The following is a 25409-nucleotide window of genomic DNA, read 5'->3' as shown; positions in this document are numbered from 1 at the left end:
TGAGCCCAGCCACATTGCAGAGGAAATAGCAAATGCAATGCAAATAGCAGGGAGGGAATTCTGAGGCCCCCAAACCTGACACACTGCTCCCCCCAGCGGCGCCTTGAAATCAGGTCCATGAAAATCTCAAACTGGATTGGTGACAAGGAGCAACCCTGGTCCAACACCAACCAGGAATGTGTTTTATTTTCTGCCGAGAATATAGACACAACTTCCACTTTGGTTATACAGGGACCGGATAGCTCGTAGCACCAGTCACTGAAACCTGCGTTCCTGCAGTGCCCCCCACTCCTCCCCACAATTTCTTGATAAGAACATGGTCAAAGGCCTTCTCCCAGTCCACAAATTAAACTGCATGGCCAAACTCCCATGAGCCCTCGCGTAGCCTTGCAAGGGTAAAGAGTTGGTCCACCATGAGAACAGAATCCGTATTGCTTCTACTGAATCCTCCAGTTCACTTTTTTGAAAAGCCTCTGTGGCTACATTGGTCCAACAAATAATGGCCACGCTTCATACAGATGTCTTATGAAGATTTATTTTCTCTCTTTCTCTCTCATTAGAAGATAACATCCAAAGACACCTTGAAAACAATAATAAAATAAGATATAAAAGTTCAAAACGTCTCCCTGTCGTTTTAAAGTGCCCGTATAAGCAGACTTGAACATGGTAAGCTAGTGTCCCTCAATAATCAGTCCCTATCACGTTAGCCCTAGAAAAATGAAAATCAGATAACATATTGAAAATGTATCGCATTGTCCATATTAAGGTACATTAACAACATTATACACAAATATAACATTTACAATTACCATGTGTGCATCTTGAACCACGTGCAGAATAAAATTTTTTGGAGCCATATATCTTTCCTTTGCATCCATGGTGATTCTTACCCATTGCTCCCATACACAATGCCATAGTCATACCCTTAGCTTAACTCTGGTCATGTGACTCAATACTCTTCAAAATAAAACAAAACCTGACATAAACAGTATTTAATTTTCCAACCCAAATGTTATTTTGAAACTTGTATATTTTTGGCAAATCTTTTATAAATGTTACCCCTTTAAGATCTGACTTGTTGCATTTTTAATCCCTTGAATTTAAATTATCATGAAACCATATGAAACATACAGCATTAACATGTCTCTTAGACAGTTAGCTACAGCCTTCTTTAGACCACCGCAAGTCCTTCTCCATGGCTTCCCCAAACTCCTCCCATACCAAAGTTTTACTGCCCACAACAGCAGCTGCAGTCACTTTGGCTTGTTGGTATCCATCTGCTGCTTCAGGCCCAAAAGGCCTCCTTCTTCAGCTTAACAGCCTCCCTCACCGCACAGGTCTACCGGTGGGTTTTTGGGTTGTCGCCACGACTGGCACTGGCAAGCCTTTGACCACAACTCCTGGCCGCTGTGTCCACAATGGAGGGTGTATATGGCCCACTCAGATTCCACATCCCAAACCTCTTCCAGAGGTGGGAGCTGAAGACCCTAAGGACAGGGGCCTCAGCCAGACGGTCTCAGTTCACCCTCACTTCACATTTGGGTGTATCAGGTTCGTCTGGCCACCTCCCCTGCCATCTGATCCAACTCACCACCAGGTGGTGCACTTCTCCTCACCCGATTGTCCAAGACATGTGGCTGCAGATCAGACGATACAACCACATAATCGATCAACGATCTTGGGCCTTAAATGAGGGGACTGTAATTCAAACATTTTCCCATTTTCCAAATGCAACATTCTCTCTCCCCTTCATGTCCAGTAGTTAATAAGCATACTAAAATAAATCATATTCAACATGAGGTAATAGCACAATTTCCTCTCCTCTTGATCTCAGCAGACTCAGAACCACCCACACTTTTGGCTCTGTCTGGAAATGAACATGACGAGATTTATAAACGGGCCAGCGCCGAGAGAGCAGCTGCAGTTTGACACTATGGCCACAAGATGGCAGTATGCTTCAATGATTTATTTTACCCTCGACCCTGACGAGGCATACTTCACTGGAGGACTTGGATGTTGATTTGATTTCTATTAAACGGACATAAAAGCAAACAGACCTTCTGCCCAGTTAGATTTTTTTTTTTTTTTTTTACATTTGGCTGATTTAAATTATAACACAACAGGGACTAATTGAACTTGATACAAACAGTAGGGCTGCGGGTGCTCTCGAAGACAGCTGTTTCTTTTTCTAAGCCTCTTAACTTCATCTGTTTCCTCACCCTTTGTGACATGTTTGAAAACCATAATTATTCCAGAGACTACAGTGATACATGCAGCTCTGGTACAAAGATCAGTTTGCACAATAAATATAATACAATACAAACAAACTGGTTTTCTGTTTAAATCTTATTTCAGTCCAGAATTTAAAAAAAAAAAAAAAAAGAAAAGAAAAGAAAAAAGCAAAGAAAAGAAAAAGGAAATGCAGTTTGTGACTTACTTCCATATACCATTTCACTACAGTGACTAAGACTAAGACAAAAAATGTAATCACGTTTTCGTAAATGAAATCCCTATTGAATCCCTTCTGAATTTTTTGAAACCCTCCCTCTCTTCGGCGGAGTCATCGCACATGATGATACCGTGGGATCTGCGTTGAAGCCGCGCTGGGCAGGCAGCGCTCTGCGGCTGAGTCCTGCTTCATGATCCCATGATTGGACGGAAGAAGTCACGTTGTCCGTGAAGCTGTCAGTGTGATGCTGCACCATTGTTCCCCGAGCAGCCGGAAGGGGTGCTTGTTAAAGCAGTGTTATGCGCGACAATTGTGCCGGTTAGTCCAGTGCTCTTCGGCAATCCGGTGCCGGTTCTCACAGTCCGACATTGTCCGTGGACGTTTTCCCGCAGGAGGAAACCGTGGCATGGTTTAGGTGAAGACTTTGAAGTCCATTGAGAGAGGGGCGTCATTGACTGGCTGGATACCGATAATAGTAACGAAATGAATGGTGAGTATGAGCAATCTAAGGTGATAGGCCTGTATTTGAACCATTTTAACACACGCACATTTATTAGATGGTAAAATATTAGCCTGTTGTCTTTGTTTTTTTGTTGTTTTTTTTTTTTTTTTGCTGTTGCCCTAAAGTACCTGGACATTTTCTGTTTGACTGCTGTTTTGTTATCCTCAATACGCTGGGACACATCCCTGAATGGTCCATTTGTCAAACTCTTCTGGGCATCACACCTCAGTAGTCACTGTTTTTGTACATCTGCCACAAATATATGGTCATTACATTTGAGAATTATACCAGTACTTTAAGAACAAGTTTTCTTTGTTCCACCTTAACCATTGACTGTTTTATTGCTCAAACACTGTCTGTGCACAAAAGGTTCACAATTCTACATGTATGCATAAAATAGGCATAGAGCCAAAAAAAACCCCCAAAAAAACCCCAATAAAACATGCACGATAGAGCTCTTGTGCCTTTGTGTATTATTTTTGAGGGCACACATGTGTGTCATACAGGATGCTATACTAGAAGCCAGTGGACTGGTGTATGGCCAATTGGCTGAGAGCCTCTCATGCAGACTGCTGGGAGAGGAGAGTCTGGTTCCCTGCAGAGCCTCCAGCCCCCACCCTCCCACACCCCCTACACACACACACACACACACACACACACACACACACACACACACACACACAAGTTATAAAAGGAAAGAGTGCCTCTCAAAGAGATTTAGATAAAGCTCTGTAAATCATCCATATGTCAATGCTGAAATGATAAAGTTTCCTTGAACTGCTGTTGTGATGACAGCATGCATTACAAAATAATGGCTTTGTGTGCATCTTGTTATGGCACCTTGTATCAGCTGCTACAACAAACTCAGCATAAGAAAATCTTCAAGCCACCTTTTGCATGATCTCTTGTGACTCCACAAATCATTTATATTTCTTTGTGTTTTACAGAACAGAAGCGGGTCACTGCAGTGTAATATATTAAGCTAAAGGTAAGACCACATCTTCTACTTTCTGTCTGAAACAAAACGCTACCAGTCATCACAACACATTAACATATTGAATTCATGCCTGCGAGATAGACGCCGTGTTCGCAAAGCTTGCACAACTGTTGCTACACTGCCACAAAAGACCCTCTGATAACAAGATATGATGTGATGTTGATGCAGACAACAGTGTTTAGTCAATACAGACAGCTGCGCTATTCTCACTGGATTATACTAGAGAGACGCCTCTGATATCACAATGATGAAAAGGGGACATATTCATTCTAGAGTATGTTGTATTATATGCTTGATATTTTTTTTTGTCTGTAAATCAATGACCAGTTCTGTAAAAATGGAAAAAATCACAGGCCTCAACCTATTTTCAAAACAGTGAAAACAGAGGGATGAGTCTTTTTAATATTCTGTATGAAGGCATGTTGATCTAATATGTTTTTATAATTGTAGTCAAAATGTAAAACAATATTCTTATGTGAACTGTGCGTTTTCTTTTTTACATATAGGCCTGAATATGGCAACGTCATTATACATCCCTGCCTTCTTCATTGTTCCTTCTCCAGCTTCTTTTGTCAAAAAAAAAAAGCAGCACCAACAGTCCATTGCTGTGCACCAGCATGTACTCAAACATGCGACCATGCACACACAATCACACAACCGTTTCCATCTTTGTGATTGAGATCTGAAAGGTGATGGGGGGGGGGGGGGGGGGGGGGGTTAATGTGAGTGTGTTTGGAGAGTGGGGCTCTTGTGCTCTTGTGACTGTGTATTTTTCCTCCTCAATCCATCTGTTGCCTCAATCTATCAGCACCCAGTCCTCAAAGGAGCAGAATTTAATTAGTACACAAGGCATTGAGTTAAGGGACACTGAAACATTGAGTAAATGTATTTACTTGTAAAAAGCTGCATCACTAAAGTGGCTTATTTGAATAAGGGATTCAGCCACGCTGTTATTACATACTGTAGCACAGATGGCTAAAGCTTGGTAACAGTAAATGTCGACCATTAAAGATTCGCAGGAAAGGTGTTATGGCTTAACTGCACTAAGAAGAGTCTCCCTGCAGGAGGCTGGTGTGGGTGAACTGTCTGGTTCGTAAAGGTTCGCATAAACAGCTAAATGAATTTTAGCTTCTTTTCTTCTGTGTGGGAACAAGATGAATTCATTCCTTTAAGCTTGACTGAGAGGTTCAGGCAGATAAACTGAGTCAGGTTAAATGTGAGACTGTCAGTTGCTGTGGTGAGGAGTAGCTGGTTTGTGCTTTATATTATGGGTTTGTCAAGCATGGCATAAAACGGCATCTGCGGGAATGATAATTGTTATTGTGCTATTAAAAATATCATTATTTGTATTTTCCAAGTTATAGACTAAACATTATCCTAAAATATCAGCCGGTTATAGCACATTGAAAGCCATTGCTCCTTCCCTCCCCAACAGGCTACAACAATCCATGTAGAGGAAGTGCAATATAATAGGTGTCCTCATATTCCAGAAATTAGCAGATTTTCCCCTAATGATACTTTTGATTTTCTCTTGTAGCAGAAACATAGCATCTGTCCAATGGGTTTTGGATTTTTCCAATTAATTAGGCTAAAACAACAGACTAACCAGCAAGTAAAGGCAACAGCATTGTAGCTATAGTCTCTGGTTTTATATGGACTGTCTTCTTGATCAGTTATACACAATTTACCCTCTGGAAAACAGCATTTGGCCCTCTCAGTAATTCCACACGCTCCAGATTTAACATGTTTTTCATGAATTGTCACTGTACATGTTTTAATTGACGTTTCTCTTCCCAAACGGCGAATTAAAATCACTGCATCAATGAATCACACTACAGTCGTACTAATATCAACCTTTCATATTACAGAGCCGCTTTGTGTGTGTCAGCAGGGTTCATGGTTCCAATTTAGAAGCTTTTGATGTGACTCTTTTTGTGTCTTTGGCTCCTTCCTGGCTGAGCTCTGGGCTTTCACGGTTCAGGACTGTGCTCTCTTGAGATGTTGCCATGACACCTATTTGGAATCTTTTGTCTGTTGCCAGCTAATTAAGTGTTAGGGGAAAAAAAAAACATATTTTTCTGTCTTAATGAGTTTTATATATCAGTGCAAGGAAAGCCACTGCATAAATGTCTTATACAGCCACCAACATTAAGTAATTCTGTAATTATTTGTTTGATTTGCAAGTATTGTACAATCAGTACAGAGCATAAATTAAAATTTTAATTTCACAATTGATTTTCTGAATCAGTGATACTTTTGATGCACTGATACACAAACAGCTGCTGGTTTAAACTTAGGAAAGTTCTCGTTAAGTAAAACTAAGAATTTTGCATCAAATTATTAGCGACAGTGTAGGTTATGTCTATTTCTGTATTACTTATGCAGCCTGGGCATGTAATACTTAACATGATAAACTTCATCTCGAAACACTGTCTTCATAGCAGCCATTCAAACGCCACATTCATAAAAGTGTTTCATCAGGAATGTAATTGTATTAAATAGTTAAGCTGACTCTTAGGCTGCCATTTTGACAAGGTCTCTTCTGTAAACAAGATAATATAACTCAAGAGACTTCCTGGTTTTATAAATAAAATAAATGGAGTGCATTTACTGTATAATGAGGTCTGATTTAAACTTCTAAAATCTGATTCGGATATTTTTTTTTAAAGGCATTGAAAGCTATATAAACAAAATAACACCTTAGTTTACTGTCATATTGGATCAAACCACACCCACACAGTACTGATGAAGCCTTAGCAGCATTTCTTAATAGTTTAACTCTTATTAAATGACACCTAGGGTTCTTTATCTTTAACTTTTCTAATTTGATGTGCAGTGTGCAGTGGAGATAGTATACACATGTTTTGATCTTTTCAGTTTCAGTTTAACCAACAGTCTGTTTTTTTTTTTTAAACCTCTCACAGGCTATCTAATCAACAAAAAGCCATGTAAAAATAGAAGATAGATAATTCTTTAAAAAGTGATTTTAAAAACTACTTCTCATATTAAACACAACAGTATTGTAAACTAGAAGTTGAACCTCACAAATAAATCCCAGTTTTGAATTCCAACTCACGCTCTTAATGTTTTATAGTGTATATTTGCGTTGTTGTTACGAGCAGAATAACAAAATAATTAATCATCACACAGTTTTGATTAAATGTCTCACATTCAGAAACCTGCAAAACATTTTAATAGAATCATAGGAAGCGTTCTGTGTGACTTTGGGTTTTCTATCACTCTAATTCACCATATACTGCAATCACAGGCGGAAGCTGGCCTACTTCACGAATTTTCTCAGATAACAGTGCGAATGTTTTGCATATAAAAAATGATTCAAGATCTCAACATGATACTGGCTATATATAAATGATAAGGCTTGTCTGCAGAATATGAACCCCATATCCCACAGCTTTCCCAGTCTGCGTGAGAGATGAAAGCAGCCCTGTCTCTGTGAAATGTTTTGGCAGCTCTGTTTCTGCCAGCAAACTGGCTTTTGCGAACTTTCAGGTGGCATGGGAAAATATAGTCATAAATAAAATATAGATCCGTGAATAATTTAGGTGAGCATTGTGATTGACATGAGGGTGAGAGTACCTGATTATGCCTCCGCACTGTGTGACTTGAATTACAGCAAATCAAAACATTAGTCTGAATGTGAAGCTTGTTCACTGGTATTTGTCTGCTACGCTGTATTTTGATCACTGCTTGTAACAACAAAGACAGTTGAGATGCTGGATGAGATGTAGCTCCATTTCATTAAAGCACTGAAAATGACGGGAAAGACTTAAGAAGAAAAAAAACAAAAACTGAAATCATGTCAGGAGTCAAAAGAGTTCACATGCTCTGCACAAGTCCTCGCCAGAATATTCTCACTCAGGTTATTTACCACCACACTGTGCTGCTCACAAATGATACTGGCAGTTATCTCCAACTCTTTATGCTTTCACAAGATGAAATGGGTGCAAGTCAGATATGTAGTATTGGAGCAGTGGTCACCCTTTGCTCTGGACCCATGTGGTTAAGAAGGAGCCATGCTTCCTCTATTGTTCCATGAGGAGGAGGAACAGATCAATGATTCCCAGCACTCAGCTGTACTGTAGCTGCAGGATGGAGGCTGCAGCAGGCATCACCGGGCTGCGGCTCCTCCGTGTGCTGAGTGCTGAGCAGTGGGCTCCACTCCCCCCCTTCTTCCTACCTCTATCTCTCTCTCTCTCTCTCTCTCTCTCTCTCTCCCACTCCCCCTCTTTCATGTGTGTGGAGCAGATCTGTCTGCAGCCTCAGGCAAGTGCAAGTTAACAAATGTACAGAGCGCATGTGAAGTCTCATTTGCATAAATCTGTAGATGTCACTACATTTCCTTAAATGGATTCCTTTGTGTTTAATTGGAGAATGTTTTTCCCCCCTGTTCATATGTAATTATTTCAAAGCTGATGGAGAATGAAGATGACCAAATTTGACAATTAATATTATTTATTTGCATAATTTGTCCATCTGACCTTTGGTGCAGCACAACGGTAAAACAGCCTGAGCAAATGTTTATTGTCACTGTCACTGATCAAATTGTCAGGTGTTTTTCTCACTGCTCATGAGTATTGACTTTAGGTAGAATATACTATAGCTAAATTGCAGCAATTCCACATGGGTTTTTTTTAATAACCAGATGATCTAAGAGTTTTCTGCTGCTCCCTCACTGTGGTGCATTTTTTCTGTTAGGGTTTTATACACAAGCTATCACCCTGTCATTTTGACCATCCAATGCATTTGCATTTGCTGTGTGGTCCCTATGTGCTCTCCAAGCACAGGATGTAAGCGACTGTGTTTACTGTGTTATTCCTGAACATTATGGCAGCACATACAGATTAAGGCAGATGCCCCCTGACCACGTTGTACTGTGGCCTTTTCATGTATAATTTAGGAATGTGTCTCACCCCTTCTACAAAACAGTGTCAATGAATATATGAGCAGTGTGTTTGTGTTCTCTCGGTGGCAGGGATCCTCCACTGACATCATCTGTAGCTGTATAATCATCCAGGCCACAGCCTTTCCCCAGGGGAGTCCAGCTGAGACCTAGCCTCCCTCTCTCTCTCTCTCTGTCTCTCTCTCTCTCTCTCTCTGTCTCTGTCTCTCTCTCTCTCTGTCTCTGTCTCTCTCTGTCTGTCTCTCTCTCTCTCCTCTCCCTCTCAATCTATCTATCTATTTATCTCCCCCCTCTCTCTGCCTAGCTTTCTCTCTCTCTCTTTCAAGGTTGCCGTTTATTGCGAGTGTGACACCAGTGATGGATGAGTTCGAACGCAACCTCAGACTGGCTGGGATCTTTTGTGGTTTCAGGGTTTCTATTTGCTCTGTGATCCCATCAGTTGGTTCCACTGGAATGCACCCTCAGTCACTCAGATAAAGTCTACTGGTATGAAAAAATAAATGTTTCTCGTCCAGAAAAAATAGAAATAAAAAGAAAGAATTAATAAAAAGATCTGCCAAGCCATCTGGGATGTATAAATGTGTTCTTCATCACTGTGGAAACACTAGTAGTCTGTGATGCAGCCAGCCATATTGAACACCCCCTCCCTTCCTTATATGCAAATCAGCATATGCATATGTAATTAATTAGTGCTTTATATTCACCTGCAACATTTCATACCAGAGCAGATAGGATGTTTAGATGGCTCAGGGTAGGTAAGCGTGTGGACCTTGACCACACTGGTAGTGATGCCAATAATATTTAAAGCTACAATAAGCAGTTTTTGACCACCATGTGGCTGATATAGGGATACTATTGGCTAATTGCGTAATCAGTGTTAATGTGTTAGCAAACATTTTGCTTAATTACATAACCTAGCATGCACTTGTCTTGTCGAGTCTTGCTCCCAGGAACATCGTAGGGCTATGTAAAACTAAAATCTGATGAATTTATTCCAATACAGTTTGGAAGCTCATGCCACTGATGTGTGCAGGTAAGCCACCAGGAAGTCAACTTGCTCATCCAGAGTAAATCTCTAACATGCAAGCTTCGTGGGCTCAAAAACATGGAAACCCGCTGAAGCCTGAAAAACTTATCAGTTCATGTGCCCAGTGAGCGACTTCCATAGGAATGAGTGAGGCAGCATGCAGGAACCAAGATAATGAGCTAAAAGCAACTCAAAGCTGCAGAGCTGGATGTCAGCACAGTGTTAAAAATATCAGTTAATGCACGTCTAACTGTCATCATGATCTTATGCCGACCTTAATCAACCATTTGGAGCAGCTGGAGTGCAAACACATTCTACCAAAATGTACCCTAATGTAATGTAACCACATATTTTAATGTAATGATGGCACAGTGATGGCCATCAAACATGGATCAGCTTTCGTTGTTGGAAGCCTCTCCTTTGTCTTGTGCGGCTTGTTGGAAGTATTTATCATGAAGTCCTCCACCCAACAAAGTTCTGCCTGTACACCGTCCTTCCACATATTGGTGTCAATGTGGAACATGTGATTGATCTTGATGTTATCCTTGTCTCACTGTCTTCAATATCTAGGAGCCTGCGAGCCAGTTTTATAGATGAGAGTGCTGTATCTGCTTTAACATGAGTCAGCCATTCTAACAACGTAGCCAGTCTGCCTGGGCTGGTGCTCGGTGATGGTGGTAGAAATCCAGTCAATATTTGTTCCCTCTTGCACACTGACATTTGTGGGTGTGTTTCCCAGTTGATGTCCACAATTTTCAGGAGGCAACTCTTGGGAAGTTGCCAGTCTTGAGGCAAGTTTGCAAGGCTCTAAGATGTTGTCACTGCAAATGGTCAAGGCCTCTGCACCACACAGGAGAGGAGGCAACTGAATTTTGCAAAGGCCTGCTAACACAGCTGAGGTGATGTTGTATTTCTATGTCAGTAGCAGCTTTAGAGGAGAGACAAACTGTCTGTACCGGCAAACCTCTGTCTACTCACGGTTTATGAAGTGTCCATTTATCTTTTATGCCTTTTGTAAGTGCACAGTGGGTTCACTACAAGACTTGCTCTGAATAATAGTAGATTATCATTATGATTTGCATACTACAGTACTTAAACAGCTAATGGAGACCTGATCAAGACCCTTAAACTTGGTCTGAACCTGTATAGATTGAAGAACCTGCCATCTGTTCTGCGTGATATTTAAACATACTGTGAGATAGCTGTGTTGGGTGTTGAGATAGATAATAGCTGTGATGAAGGTGATAAACAGGATGGGTGATATTCTTCCATACTTGGTTCACTCCAGTCTCTGCAACTTAAGGTTGTGATTTCACAGCCACTGCTGCTAAACAGTTGCTGATACGCTGTCGTGAAACCAGACAGGTCACAGTCAGATTTTTGCTGAGATCACTGAAGGGTTTATAGAAACATGGGCTTCACACTTTACATTTTAAGTCAACACAAACACCCATTGCTGTTGCAGGAAAGTTTTTGATAACGAAGACCATGTGTCAGCGTATAGACAAAAGGGAAGAGCTCTTTAATAATTTTAATCCCATTTCCACTTTGTTCCTGCTTTAAGAAATAGATCACAAACAAACTAATTTGTATTCTTTGCAGCATTTTTCAGAGGACTTACAATCTGCTCTGAGAATAAGGTTAATACAAGCACTCTTTTATTTTCTTATTTTTCTGAAACTTTAGCACTGTGTTGGAGATATCAACATATTCAAAATTTACCTTTCATCTGTTACAGTGGGAATTGTGCAGGTCTTTTGCATATGACCTCCATCATGGTATTGGCACACAAATAATGTTAGATTAATTCTAAACCTTTTCCTTTCTTTTTTTTTTTTTTTTGCCTGCTGTTTGACAATTTCCTTCACTGGAATATGAGAGCCTCTTGAAAGTCAGAGCAAATATAGGTCACCATCACTGGTGCAATGGTGTAACAAATGCTATCTCTCCAGCTTATGCTTTGCATTTTTATGTAATAGGGCAGCATATACGTGCAATGCTCATGGATGAATCATTAAAGGAATGCAGATGAGGCAGTCTAATAGCACATTTCATCAAAGGTACCTGAAGAAGTGATCAGAAGAATAATCATATGAAATATGTTATCACAACACACCCTCCTTCCTCTTCCAATTTTTACAATGAAATTGTAACCTGAACTGTAATGATCAAATTCATTTTCATTGTTATTAAAAGCAGACAGCAGAATTTCAGGTCAGGTTGTTTTTGCAGTTCAGATACAGTGTCAAGATACAAAATGCACTGTCCTCCCTATCATTCTGATTAGAACTGTTCTTATTTGTTTATTCACTGAATTTATTCATTTTTCTGTCACTGAAAATCGTAAGCAGAAGAAACAGAATTATCCCATGACTCTTTTAAAGTCTATTCATGGGTTAATATTGATTTGTCACAATTATTATTAACCTGCTGGGTTGGAAATATTACACTTTGTTTAGAACGGCAGCCAGAGTTTAGAATAGACACTTAATTTTGAAGCTAAAAGCTGAAAGAAAATGAGGTTGTGTTTCAAAACTATCAAAATTGTAGATGGCTTTTATTTTAATTCACATTAGGAATAAAAAATGATAACAGTTTTAAGGACATAAAAGCAACTATCTGTTTATTCCCACACACTTCCATTTTAAAAATTTGAATATGGGTGTTAAGTAAGACACTCACATACACGCGCGCACACATGCACACATACATGCAGCTGTATCATTGTTAAATTCTGGTCAAACTCACAAAGACAACAGTACAGTTAATCTACTATAGATTAGTTCAAGAGCCCTGCATTACTGCATTTTTCAGCTTGTAATAGTCAACATGGTTGACACTGTGTCAAAGATATTTACCGAAGTGGACAAAATAAATGACAGGTATTGCATTTTACAAGTGAGACTGAAGAGGTGCTCCTGTTATTGTGGGCTCACTGTGAGTATATAGTACATGTATCTTGTTACCGATGCAGTTGTGTAATTACGCCTGCTTGTTCTTTGGTCATTTTCAATTAGCTGTAATAACCAACTGTAATCTCTGAGTACTCAGAGAGTACAGTCAGTGTACTTCCACAGGCATCCTATGGACAAACTGCATATTTGAGAGGAGCCATATCAATGTCACTGCTAAACCCTTTAGCATGCTGCACTACTAGTACCACTATTACTATTGCTAAATTTATCAGTGTAGCATTTTTTGTAGAGATGCAGCTCAGATTGCTTGACAGTAGTGTAACATCAGTAACGACTTAGTGAAATAATGGCAGGGAGAACAAAAAAAAGAAACATTTTCCTTATTATATACTATACAGAGAGACTTTATACGATAGTGATGTTTGTTTTTAAAAGAGCTGTTGTTGATATCTGTGATGGTCTTTGAAGGTACATGACCAACAGAAATTATTGCTGCTTTCTAAAGTGTCTTTCTGTGGCTTGATGGTGTTGCATGTTGCACAAGAGTGAGGCTGTGTGAGCAGTGTTGGGAAGAGACAACAGGGATGGAGGAGGAGTGCAGGAGCAGGTTCAGTGGGGACACTGCTGAGGACGGAGAACATTGCAGGGTTGAACGACATTTGTTTGCTTGAGGTTAAATTGTAGAAACGACACAAACCGTTTCACAAAAATGGTCAATTCAGAATATACAAAATACTATTTTTTCCTACTGCATTGTATTATGTGTTTGTGCTGAGACACTGCCTTTTGTTTATGACTGTAATACTGTACAGGCTATACAAATTTAAAAAAAGACCTCAAGGCTTAAAGCTGTCCTGTAAGAGGAAGTGCAGGGCCTTTCATGTTGACATACGGTCCAATTGAGTGCAAGAATGATATCTTGGCTCTTTGACTGCACAAGCTGAGGCCCCACTAACTCTTCTGCAGAACTTCCTGGCATAGGAAGTGTTGGGAGTTCATGCACTGCAGTCCTGGCAAACCTTATTTCCTGTGGATGAGGTAGCATATGTTGGTATTTACTTGTCAACCTCTTCCAGGTGTATGCTCAAGTTCCGTGTCCAACTTTTCTGCACAAAGCTATTTTTACATGAACAATGTGTAATGTTCTGTTGTTAAATGAGATTTATCCTGGATTTTTTTTTTCTGTCTTTGCAAGTCATTTAGGCTTTTATTTTGTAGTTTTTTGCTCTCTTGATGGTTCCATTGTGTTGCTCTTGGCATCAGATGTTTCCCCTTATCCTTTTCTTTGCCCCACTCTCTCTCCTGTCTACCTCACTACTCTCTTGACCCCTTCCTCATTCCCCCCCTCCCCTTTACTATTCCCTTCTGAATCCCCTCCTCTCTGCATTTCTGTTATACCCTCCTCCACCTCTTTTCCCACTGCCCTGTACCCCCCTCCACCCCCCCCTTTATCCATTTCTCCAACATTCTGTCTTCCTCCCTTTTTCTGATCCCACCATACCTCTGCCCCCCCCCCCCCCCTTCCCATCTCCCTCCCCAGCTCATGTTGGTAAAAATATCTGCAGACAGCAGGAGCAGAGGCACGCCTCTCTCTCTCTCTCTCTCTCTCTCTCTCTCTCTCTCTCTCTCTCTCTCTCCCTCTCTCTCTCAGACATCCCACCCATGTGATCTCACAGGCTGCTCCACTCTACTCCAGTCAGGCTTCTGCCTTTCTGCCGGCTGCAGCTAATGAGCCTTTGTGTGGCCAAAGAGAGAGAGGAAGAGAAAGAGAAACAGAGAGAGGAACACATTGACAGAGAGGGAGTTAAAATGAGAAAGACTGTCTTCTTGCAACAATAAAGCATATGGTACCGACAGTGCAGTCAGAGCTGGAAAATTACAAGTCTCGCTCACACTCCTGCACGGTTTTTTCTCATGCCCGTGGAGCTCAGGGGTCGCTGCAAGTCAGTGGACTGAAACCAAATGGGAACCTCTTCATTCATCATATCTCACCTTTTTTGAATTGCCACATTTATGATCGTGTGGCTGTGCTGCTGTGAGAAGAGGTTAAAGGAGTCACACGGTCTGCCAGTGGATACAGGTCAGTTGTTCCTGTGGCGGCCAGCACACACACACACACACACACACACACACACACACACACACACACACATGCAGAAGTGTAATGTGGTCATTGTAGGACTGATGTGTCATGACTTGCTCCAGATGCCATAGGCTTGCTTGTCATCACTTGGGTTGAGTGTTTTGAGTCTTGTGTTGTCACATTGTTTTACTGTGACTGTGGGAACCTTGTGAATGACAAGGGGGGGAAAAAAAATTGTATTGAGAATGTGAGTGTGCTACAGTGATGTGAGCGCTGCTGATTAAGGACAAGAGTTGGTTTCCACAGTTGATGTGTGTGCACACAGAGGCAAACACAGGGAGGGGCTTTCCAAGCTGGCTTTTGCTGCATTATTTTCTCTGGGATATTCTCCCTTGTACCATAGTGTATGCTGGCCAGCCATGATTAGTGGTAAGGCAACACTGAAGACAAAGAAAGGGCTGTTGGAGAGGAGCACCAACCTCTGTTTTTTATTTAGCCACAATGAAAGAGGTTCACCCTAGAATACCCTCAGCGTGGTGGCTCATGATGTCAGGCAAGTCCAGTTTTTTAACTGTTAACTCTTGCTGTCATTACAAATGCAAATGAACCCGTTGATGCATTAATCCGCGAAATGAGTGGCAAATATATAAACATCATTTGCTTAGATCTGTGCTTCACTATGAAGAGCCCTCGTACACAGTATGTAACAGTGGAAACACTGTCATATGGTAAAGCACTAGTTGTGAGAGTACATTAGAATCTCCATGGAAACCACTTTTGGTATCAAAACCCAGTGCAGCATCAGCAGAGGGCTAAGCATACGAATAGGTTTCCAACAATGGTATCTAATTAGGACCCCTTCTAGGAAATGGCCTAAAATTGCACAGGCCATTTCAGCTGGAAATTTCCACTCTTGTTTGGCAACAAATGAAGTGGACTGTGAATTAAATGTTTCTTGACTGTTCTGATGTGAGATTATCATCTTATGTTCATGAAAATTTTAAATCTCCCAAGATTAATTTGATATATTTCAGAACTACTTCATTAGTTAATGTTATCATGTCCTGTCATAATCATTCAGCGCAGGATGTAGATTTATGGCTTCTTGTCTTTACGGAATCAAAAAGATGATTTCAAATAGATTTTGCTTCCAAACTAATATCAGTTCTTTTTTGAAGAGAAATCTTTTCAATGATTTTACCCTGACTGGCTCCTCTCTCCTCCACTTTTCTCCCAGATGGAGGATGCCTCACATTCCTTAGTTGTAGGTAGAGTTGTTGACTCTGGAGGTTCTCCAGATGCTGGTGGTGCCATGTCACTGCTCTGAACAAGCACAGCCTCCTGGGAAACAATGACCCTCTTGCTGCCAGCGTTCATCCTCTATGCCCCCCCCCCCCCCCCCCCTTCTCTCTCTCTCTCTCTCTCTCTCTCTCTCTCTCAGGCAGCATTTGCATCTGTAATGACTCAATAGCAGAGCCCAGATGAAACACTGAGGCTGTCTCTGAATGGAACTCCCCCACAAGCTGCTCTGGCAGATAGACAGTGTGGGACTGGGCGAAGATGCATGCTGTCTTTACCGGTTCCAGTTTCCAAGAGAGAAGGCAGTGAGGGAAAAGCTGCCAGTCATAGCAGTCCTTGCTGTGCCACACCAGCAGAGTTGTTACTGGGTTTTATTTTAAAATGTGACATGACGCTCCAGCTGCTTCTGTTAAAAACAGGGAACATAAGGCTCTGAAATTAAATACATTAAAGGACTGCATTTTCAACAATGTCTGATATTATGACTAGTGATTAGCATCAAATAAGTCCTGCCATTACACACTTCAGAGTGAAGGCAGGATAATATTAACAGGGGGAAAAGGCAGTGATGAAAATAATATGACAACAATGTTATGGTGCAGGAGTTATTAGGGCCAGTTCCAGTGTAGTGGTGATTAGTTTTAGTGTATTTGACTGATGAGCATGCTCTTGTTTATTCGTCTAATTGCATCATCAGTCAGAGAGAGTTAATGGCCTCTCTCAATTGACACTGGAGTGGTCTGTAACACCTCTGATACAACAGCCTCTATATGAAGTGCAACAATGTTTTGGCTGCACCAACACAGAGGTACAAAGATAGTAACTGTAGAACTACTACTACAAATTACATTATTATGGCACTTTTAAATGATAAAAGTCTCCAGCAGGGTAATATTTATTGGTCCATTTTGGCTATTACTATTACAGTGCTTTATGATACATGATTATTGACTGCATTTGTAGCAGATTACAAGGCAAATTATAGCTTGTCACAGTATAGATTTTTTTTTTTTTACTCTGCTCTGTTGTGACCGTAGCAGCATTTCCCTTTTTTCTGTAGCGAGCATCTGACCTAACAGGAGCTTCTTACAGATGTACAGGATGCTACTCATTATGCTGTCAACAGCACCTTCACCTTTTCCTCCTCTAGTGCTGCAGGATGTGTCATATATGTACGAATCGTGCTGTGAAGATCGTTGCCACACTTCAGTAGCTACACGGAAATGCACATCAGCACATTTGCACCTGTATAAAAAAAAAGAGCTCTCTTTTTCGCATAAGATGAAGTGATAAATTTTATGCCAGTGGATGTTTAACCATTTTTTATGCTTCCTGGGTGTAGCAGTCACATAATACATATACACTGTACATCATTTCAACCTGACCAGTAGCAGTGCAAGACAGTATGGTCCAGTCTCTTTCTTTGCTCCAGCTGATCTTCCTGTTAGGCTGACGTAGTATGTAATTAGCAGCTTTCTCCTTCCATCTCTGCTCCTTTGTGCCAAGGTGATCAATCGCCCAGGGAACGCCTGGGAGCTGGGATAGCAGCAGGAGAGATTGTGTGTATGTATGTGTGTGTGTGTGTGTGTGTGTGTGTGTGAAGGGAGGAGGGGGCGGAGTCTGGGTCTCACTGCTAATTGAGTGTGCTGAGGATTATGAAAGCACTAAACTGGATATTAAATAATGTGTGGCCCCTCTGCTGTCTTTCGGTTTCAGGTGCAGATGCGGCGGGCCATGAGCGGAATACTGAAAAGGAAATTTGAGGAGGTGGAAGCCTCCTCCTCCCCGTGCTCTTCCTTGCGGGAGTCTGATGATGAGGTCTCCTGCAGTGAGAGTGGGGATAGCAGTGACAGTGTCAACCCCTCTGCCTCAGGCCCTTTCACCCGTGAGTGCATGTGTCTTTTAAATTCATACATTGTGCTCAGTGTGGCTAACGTTGTGCTATTGATGGTTAAAGATTAATGTCATCATTTCATCTCGAGGAAAACAAAGCTAAAGCACTGAAAGGGATTTTTAATCAGGATGGGAATGACACTCGGAGCCAGCCTGATTTTGTAGCTCACAGTCAATGCAGGAAGGCAGGTCAAAGAAAACAAGTCTGCATGTCTGTTGATAAGGGAGTGTAATATGAATTTACAGTTGTGCCTGTGCATAGTAGAGGAGAGGAGAGGAGGGGAGAGGAGAGGAGAGGAGAGGAGAGGAGAGGAGAGGAGAGGAGAGGAGAGAGGGATGCTAAGAGTCCAGCGCTGTAATAAAAGCAGCCTCCCTCATCAGGAACGGCATCAGTGTACAGACCCAGCCAGATGAATGAGCTGATGCAGTCTCAAGCTGTGTGTGTGTGTGTGTGTGTGCGCAACACTGCTGGTACTGTACATGTAAATGAACCACTCTCTGAGAACAGTATAGCAGCTAAAAATTAAATTTCTGTCATAATGAATTATCTGCTTATGTAAATCGTATTTTTGATGAAACAGCCCCTTTTTCATGAGGCAGGATTGGAGAGGTGGCGCTATATTTTCACATTAAAAAAAAGAAGCCCACCGCATGCACAGTCAAAATTAGGAGCAATGCATGGTGGGTAAAGACTAGGTCTGCTCCTAACATTTATTATTGTTATTGATAAATGTGATGATTATTTTTTCGATCAATCAGTTGACTTATCGATAAACTGTTTAGTTTATAAAATGTCATTGTAAAAAAAAAATGCCTGTCATGATGTCTTCACATCTTTTTAAGTCCAACCAACAGAACAAAACCAAAAAAATTCTTAAACAAAGAAAAACAGAAAACCTTCACATTAAAAAAAGTTGAAACCATCAATTACACCTTGCTTCAAAGTGGCTCAGCCAATTATCAAAATAGTGGCAGATACATTTTCTGCAGATCAACTAAATGTTTCAGCTGTTCAGTATTAACAAATAGCTGCAGATCTGCAGAAAAGAACAGTTCTGGTTTACTAAGATAAGGTCACAGCTGAGATTCTATGAAGCTTACTAGTTCCGCTTCTTAATACAGATGCTTCAAAAGAGATCTGCTACTGAGAGATTCCACAGTTATTCCTTGCCTGAACTGACTTTGCATTACAGAGTGCACCCTTAATCGAAGATAAACTAACCTCAAAAGAAGTGTCTCCTCTGCAGGTTCAAAAGGACACTGAAGTCATCTCTAATAAGTAACAAAGTGCTCATGTGAATCTTAATGTCTAAGAAATGAGACAGAATGTGAGCGAACTAGATGATACAGTTGTAGTTTATTAATCCTTTGGGGGATTGTGAAAAACGTCAGATGCTTGCTGGCAAAAAAAAAAAAAAAATCTCCATTCTTGAAGAACAAAAGAGAGGAGTCATGTTTAGACAGCGTGTGTGTGTGTGTGTGTGTGAGTGAGTGAGTGCATGTGCAAAATTTGGCTACTTGGTATTTCATTTTCCAAACTTTAAGTGTTTTAGCCAAGTAAGCAAAAACTAGTTTTTATATAGTCAAAACAAATGACAATGTAGTTTTTTTTGTTCGTCTGTTTGTCTGACATGCAGATGGGTGTCTCTAAGCCTCCTTCCTGTGAGGAGGGGGCAGAGACATAAGTAGGGTGCTGCGTCCCTAGAGGCTGAGCCTGGCCTCTGTGTCAGCTGCAGCTGCTGGTAGCTGGGGGGCTTGAGAAGGTCAGCTAACAGCAACAAGGGAGCTGTGCACTATGAAGACCTCGCTCCTGTGAATGTTCGGTGATTGACTGTCTTGGCAGCGAGATGAAACAATTAAGCCCTGAGTGGTTTTACCATACATCTCATGCTGTGTTGTTAGGGAGAGGAGGAAAAACATCTGTAATGTGTTTGTTCTTTTTTTTTTTTTTTTTTTTTTTTTTAGAGCGTCGGGTTGGAGTCTGGGAGCGTTTCAAGGGTATAGGAACAGTTGCTGGTTATACCTTGCAAAACTGTGAAAAACACATGTGATACGTTGTTTTTCTTACAAGCTTTAATGTAGCCATCCTCAAAAAAATGATGATTACATGGACCTTAACATCTGCTAACTGTTCTGACACCCAAAACAAGCTGATACCTGCTTTGCATTTCTTTTTGTAGATAATGAAACACAGCTCTGCTCTGTACCCCTCAGTCTGACAGCTCTACATCTGTAATGAAATGCATTGTCCCTCTTGCGTGGGGTGGAGAGCTGTTAGAACCAGATGGTTTCTATTTGTCCTGTCTGTCTGATATGGGGTGAATGCTGGGAACACTGCTTCTGTGAACCAGCACTCCTCATCTCTGGGCCAGGCAGGGGATTATTTATGCTACACCGTTGCCCTCCTCTCTACCCCTCCCTCTTGTAGAGCTCTCCTTAAAAAGACTCACTGAGGACTTGCATGCCAAGCGGAAGCACAGAGATGTGATGAAATTCACTCCCTACAAAGCTGTGCTACGTTCAAGATGTGAAGTGCATTGTAAAGGTGGCCAGAAAGAATTCCTCATATTTCAGGCATTTAAGGGCAATACTCCCAGCAAATATGTCCCACATTTTGCCATAAACATGTCACTTATCTTAACAGGCTTTACATGGCTATAAAACTGTTCCACTCCAACATGAAGGAATTTATAAATGACAAATGAAATCAGCTGTGCTGAAAGTGATTTTGGTGCAAACATCTGCAGTGTGAGGCTGTAATTCTTTGTACATGGGATGAATGAATTGTCAAAAACAATTTACAACCAAGATGACAAGCACACACAATGTACCACTTCTTGTTTTTTTTTCTTTACATCACTGTTTTTTTTTTCTTCCATTTTCCTTTGCAGCTGACTCAATCTTGAAGAGGGAGAAGCGCCTGCGGACAAGGAGGGTGCATTTTGAGAGTGTGACAGTGTATTACTTTGGCCGGCGGCAGGGCTTCACCAGCGTGCCCAGCCAGGGAGGCAGCACGCTGGGCATGTCCAACAGGCACAGCTGGGTCAGGCAGTACTCTCTGGGTGAGTTTGCCCTGGAGCAGGAGCGGATCCACAGAGACATGCTCAGAGATCACCTGAAGGAGGAGAAACTCAACTCAATCAAGCTCAAGGTAAATAATTTGTATCTGAACTAAAGCATTCTTAGAAGCATTTTATGAGCATTATTCAGCAGATATCAGTGTCAAATAGCTATATGTTTTGGGTTTTTTTTTTTTTTTTCAAACACCTCTTTGTCTTTGGGATCAGCTCTTTGTTCCCTCACTTTTAGCAAATGACTTGCATGTGATTCCTTCTTATTCACAGCTGACTAATAATGGCACAGTGGAGTCTGAAGAGGCCAACACGCTCACGGCAGAGGACATTTCTGACGACGACATCGATCTGGACAACACAGAAGTGGACGAGTACTTCTTCCTGCAGCCGCTTACCACTAAGAAGCGCCGGGCACTGCTGCGCTCCTCTGGGGTAAAGAAGATTGACGTGGAAGAGAAACACGAACTGCGGGCCATCCGGATGTCCAGAGAGGACTGCGGCTGTGACTGCAGAGTCTTCTGCGACCCAGAGACCTGCGCCTGCAGCATTGCGGGGATCAAGTGCCAGGTAAATCCCATGACATGCATATTTTCAGTCATTGTTCTATTTTTTTTTTTTTTTTACTTGTAAACAGCAAAGCATATTTAGGAGAAGAAGGCACAAGCACCAGTGACTTTATTTTGTTGTTTCTGTAGCTGAGTCGCATCTTCACCACGCCACATTAGTCAAATGCTGAAAATAAAATGAGCAGCACAGTAAATGCTATGTTTTCCTCAGGTGGACCGTATGTCATTTCCATGTGGCTGCACAAAAGAGGGCTGCAGCAATTCAACCGGACGAGTGGAGTTTAATCCCATCCGTGTTCGGACCCATTTCTTACACACTATAATGAAGCTCGAACTGGAGAAGAGTCGTGAGCAGCAGCAGGCGTCCCCCACCAACGGATACCGCAGCGAGGCTAACGACCTGGGGAGCGGAAACCCTCTCGTCCAGGCCCAGCACAGGCTGGAGTACTCTCTGTCCGACGCCGCTCCGCAGACGGCCAGCATGCACCTGCAGAGCGCAGACGAGATGGAGGAGCCGCTGGATGACGAGGAAGAGGATGAAGAAGACGATGACGACGACGAGGAGGAGGAGGAGGAGGAAGAAGAAGAGGAAAATGAAGAAGATGAGGAAGACGAGGAGGATAGCAGCAGTGTTTGCAGTGGGCTGTCCGACTCCAGCACGCAGAGCTTAGCCAACAGCGACTCTGAGGATGAGGAGGAGGACAATGAGGATGAAGAGAAGTCCGAGAACTTTGAGGAGGACGTGACGACCCCGTCGGTGTCTCACACTGAGGTGGTCCCCTTGTCCTCTGTGCTGTGTTACAGTGACAGCTCCGTGGCACATGATAACCACATGAATGGAAATTCTTATTTATTGAACACCTCTTCAGCTGAGTACTATCAGCTGGGGAGCTCCAGTGCCATCCCCAATGGCCAAACCAGCCAACCCAGTGAACCCTACGGGGAAGCCTTATCATTCCAAGACACCACCAATGGCAGCGTGGCCCAAGGACCATTCAACATGACTGCTGAGCAGTACACAGACTACTCGAATCAGGCTGAGGAACAATACACACCCAATCACCATTTTGCTTTGAGCAATGGTGCTCCGGCCGCCCCTTTGACCTGCTACATACCCGATCAGGAGAAGAAGGTGTTGTCCAAGGCGACATTTGTGGAGCAGCCTGGAAACCAGAACCAGACACAGTTCCAAAACTACCTGAACAATAATACCCAGAGCTCCTACAGTAGTCACAGCTCTTGTATGACAGCCGAACAGCCACAGCAAGAGACCAGTGTGAACAGACACTCTGACCTGACCTTGCTAGCAAACAATACTAAGAACCTCCCTTTACCAGACCATTGCCCCGAGGTCACAGCCATTTAGTGGGCCCCACCTTCTTAAGTGTTCTTTCATTATTGCGTCTTTACTTGAGCCTGACCAAGTGGTATTTTAAGGGAACATAATCATGGCCTTTTTGAATTATCTGACCTTAAATTTCAAAGCAATTCACAGCACCATATTACACTCTCATCTGTAAGTATAAAGCCATAGGTTCATGATGGAAATGGCTTTGAGAAAGTGTTGGCTCCTGAAGGTTTCTCCATTACAGTGTTTGCTTACACATTAAAACATCAGTCATGTCATGCTGTGCAAATGTATCTTGTAATTTCAGATGTAAAGTTCTAGTTTTAAGCAGATATTGTACTGTAGATGGGACTTTTCTATGTCTACTGTATGTGTCAAATGTGCAAAAATAAGGTTTATTGTCAGTTTATTTATTGTTTCTGAATTATGTGTATACTTATATATTGTAAATGTTTTGATAACAATGTGCATGCTGTTTTGGAAATCGCAGTGACATTTAGGGAAAAAAAAGACTTGCCATTGTTTTATATAAAAAAAATGTGTTGTATACATATGTACATTTCTCTTCTTCTTTTTGTCACTATTCTATGCTTTTCTATGGTTTTGAAAAGCATGAAAAAGCCTGAAGTCTTATTTGTATGTTTGGAATACAGTATCAATAGCATAAAATGTCAGACATGTCAAAATCAATTCACAGCCTTTTGCACTTATGTGTGGGGGCCTAGTGGCACGCAGTTCGTTTTAACTGATAAATACTTGAACGGTGGAAAACTAAAGCCCCTCACGTGTTATCCCCACGCCACTGATCACTCTTAGAACAACATGATTAGCGAGTGTCACTACAAACTGAGATTTATTCTTTGAAGCATTTCATTGATGCAGGGATATTCATAAAGTAGCACTTTGACATATCTCCAAAAGTATAAGAAGCTCTATGGTCGATCATAGAGAAGAGAACACTATCTTTATCATTTAATTAGCATAATAAGCTTGATTTGAAAAGCAACAGTAATCAGTCCTGTAGACAAACTATTGACCCAAAATATTGTGCCAGTATTTCATTAATTAACTGGTTATGAGATTTCTGCTTTTGAAACACTAAGATGTTTATTTATGTGCATCCAATAATGGTGTTAATTTGCTCTATTGAAATGTTACGTGCAATAGTTTGAGGGGTTTTAACAGGCTTTTCTCTACTGGAGAAAAGCATTGGTAAAGTGGACTGAGATTGATTTAACTGACTGGCTTTCTGACGGACTTAAAGTGCCACTGGTTTCATTAAAAGTAAGCCACAGTTTCAATAATTATTGTATACAGGGGAAACAAATGTTCAAGGTTGACAATCAAAGCTTATTATCAAACATGATTCATATGAGTAATTAACAGCTACATGATATGACTCTTGAGTCCTATGAGCCATCAAAAATGACAGCCAGAAAAAATTTTGCTTACCAAAAATCTGTAAATAACCTTTTACCACATCTTTATAACATCACTGATGTGACGGCTCAACAAATTTGGGGACTGCAATAATGTGGTGGGTAGTGCTACTGTAATATGTCGCTGAAGTTCTCTACCTTGAGCTCTTTGCTCCTGCATGAATACAGGTATTTGTCCCTCTTCCAAGCTTGCCGATGTCTGCCCATTCTTTACAGTTACAAGGGTTAGTACTGGAGTTTTGGTGAACCTGCGTGACGGTTGAGTAGCTGGGACCTCTCATGCCACCTCAGTGGTACAAAAGAAGTGAACAGACTGCTTTCAGGCAATCAGTGGCATCAACATGGCCTATTAGTACAGATGAATTGTGCCAAAGCATACAGCGTGTGAAGGATAGATACAATGACACAGCATCCACTTCAGAATCCTGTGTTTGATTTTATTTTCCAGTATTTATTATGAATGATATATTGAAATGTGTATTTATTGTGGTTTATTAAAAGTCTGTATTGAGTAATTGCTTCACTATCTTGAAATAGTCTTTTGTTTCATGCTGGTTGTGAGTTGTAAAGCTTCATGTGCCTGATTTATTTAATTCTATTTCATATTCTGTGAAATGCATATGTTTTGCACAAAATAGTACCTTTTTTTTTTTTTTTTTTTAAATGTGTTTGGTTTTCCAAGTGTAGATAGGGCCAACCTAAGTTGTTTCATTTTTAACATGATTTTGAAATACATTAAATTAAAATTGCTCTTTTGATCTTAATCACTCCTGATGGAATATTTTTTGTATTTCTGTGCTCATCAAGCCACAGCATTGAGGTTGTTCCCTTTTATGAGTTTAGTTGTTTCTTAGTGCAAAGCGCCCTCTGCAGACCGCAGGGAGAGATGACACAGC

General features: G+C 41.3%; 1 protein-coding gene across 2 annotated transcripts; it reads left to right on the top strand.

The window, feature by feature from the left end:
* Positions 1-2737: 2737 nt before the first annotated feature.
* csrnp3 (cysteine-serine-rich nuclear protein 3) lies at positions 2738-25283 on the top strand. 2 transcript variants are annotated; one of them, XM_071473920.1, is made up of 6 exons: positions 2738-2939; positions 3899-3939; positions 17910-18078; positions 20978-21237; positions 21431-21727; positions 21938-25283. In XM_071473920.1, the coding sequence occupies exons 3-6, from the start codon at positions 17916-17918 to the stop codon at positions 23090-23092; spliced, it is 1875 nt and encodes a 624-aa protein (XP_071330021.1). In that variant the 5' UTR covers positions 2738-2939; positions 3899-3939; positions 17910-17915; the 3' UTR covers positions 23093-25283. The 2 variants fall into 2 exon arrangements, with proteins under 2 accessions (XP_071330021.1, XP_071330031.1); XM_071473930.1 differs by lacking the exons at positions 2738-2939; positions 3899-3939 and adding an exon at positions 14463-14891.
* Positions 25284-25409: the final 126 nt, after the last annotated feature.

This window comes from Trachinotus anak, unplaced genomic scaffold (genome assembly GCF_046630095.1).
Source record: "Trachinotus anak isolate AG129_WGS33_773 ecotype Australia unplaced genomic scaffold, CSIRO_AGI_Tana_v1 ptg000001l, whole genome shotgun sequence".
Taxonomy (NCBI): domain Eukaryota; kingdom Metazoa; phylum Chordata; class Actinopteri; order Carangiformes; family Carangidae; genus Trachinotus; species Trachinotus anak.
The sequence above is the reverse complement of the archived record's forward strand: the minus strand, read 5'-3'. Positions and strand labels throughout refer to the sequence as shown.

What these genes read in the sequence shown, in the direction of transcription:
- csrnp3 (XM_071473920.1), top strand. Translation starts at nt 17,916, where the DNA reads ATGCGGCGGGCCATGAGCGGAATACTGAAAAGGAAATTTGAGGAGGTG. An exon ending in TGCCTCAGGCCCTTTCACCC is followed by an intron (nt 18,079 to 20,977) that starts GTGAGTGCATGT and finishes TTTCCTTTGCAG; the next exon opens with CTGACTCAATCTTGAAGAGG. An exon ending in TTGCGGGGATCAAGTGCCAG is followed by an intron (nt 21,728 to 21,937) that starts GTAAATCCCATG and finishes TGTTTTCCTCAG; the next exon opens with GTGGACCGTATGTCATTTCC.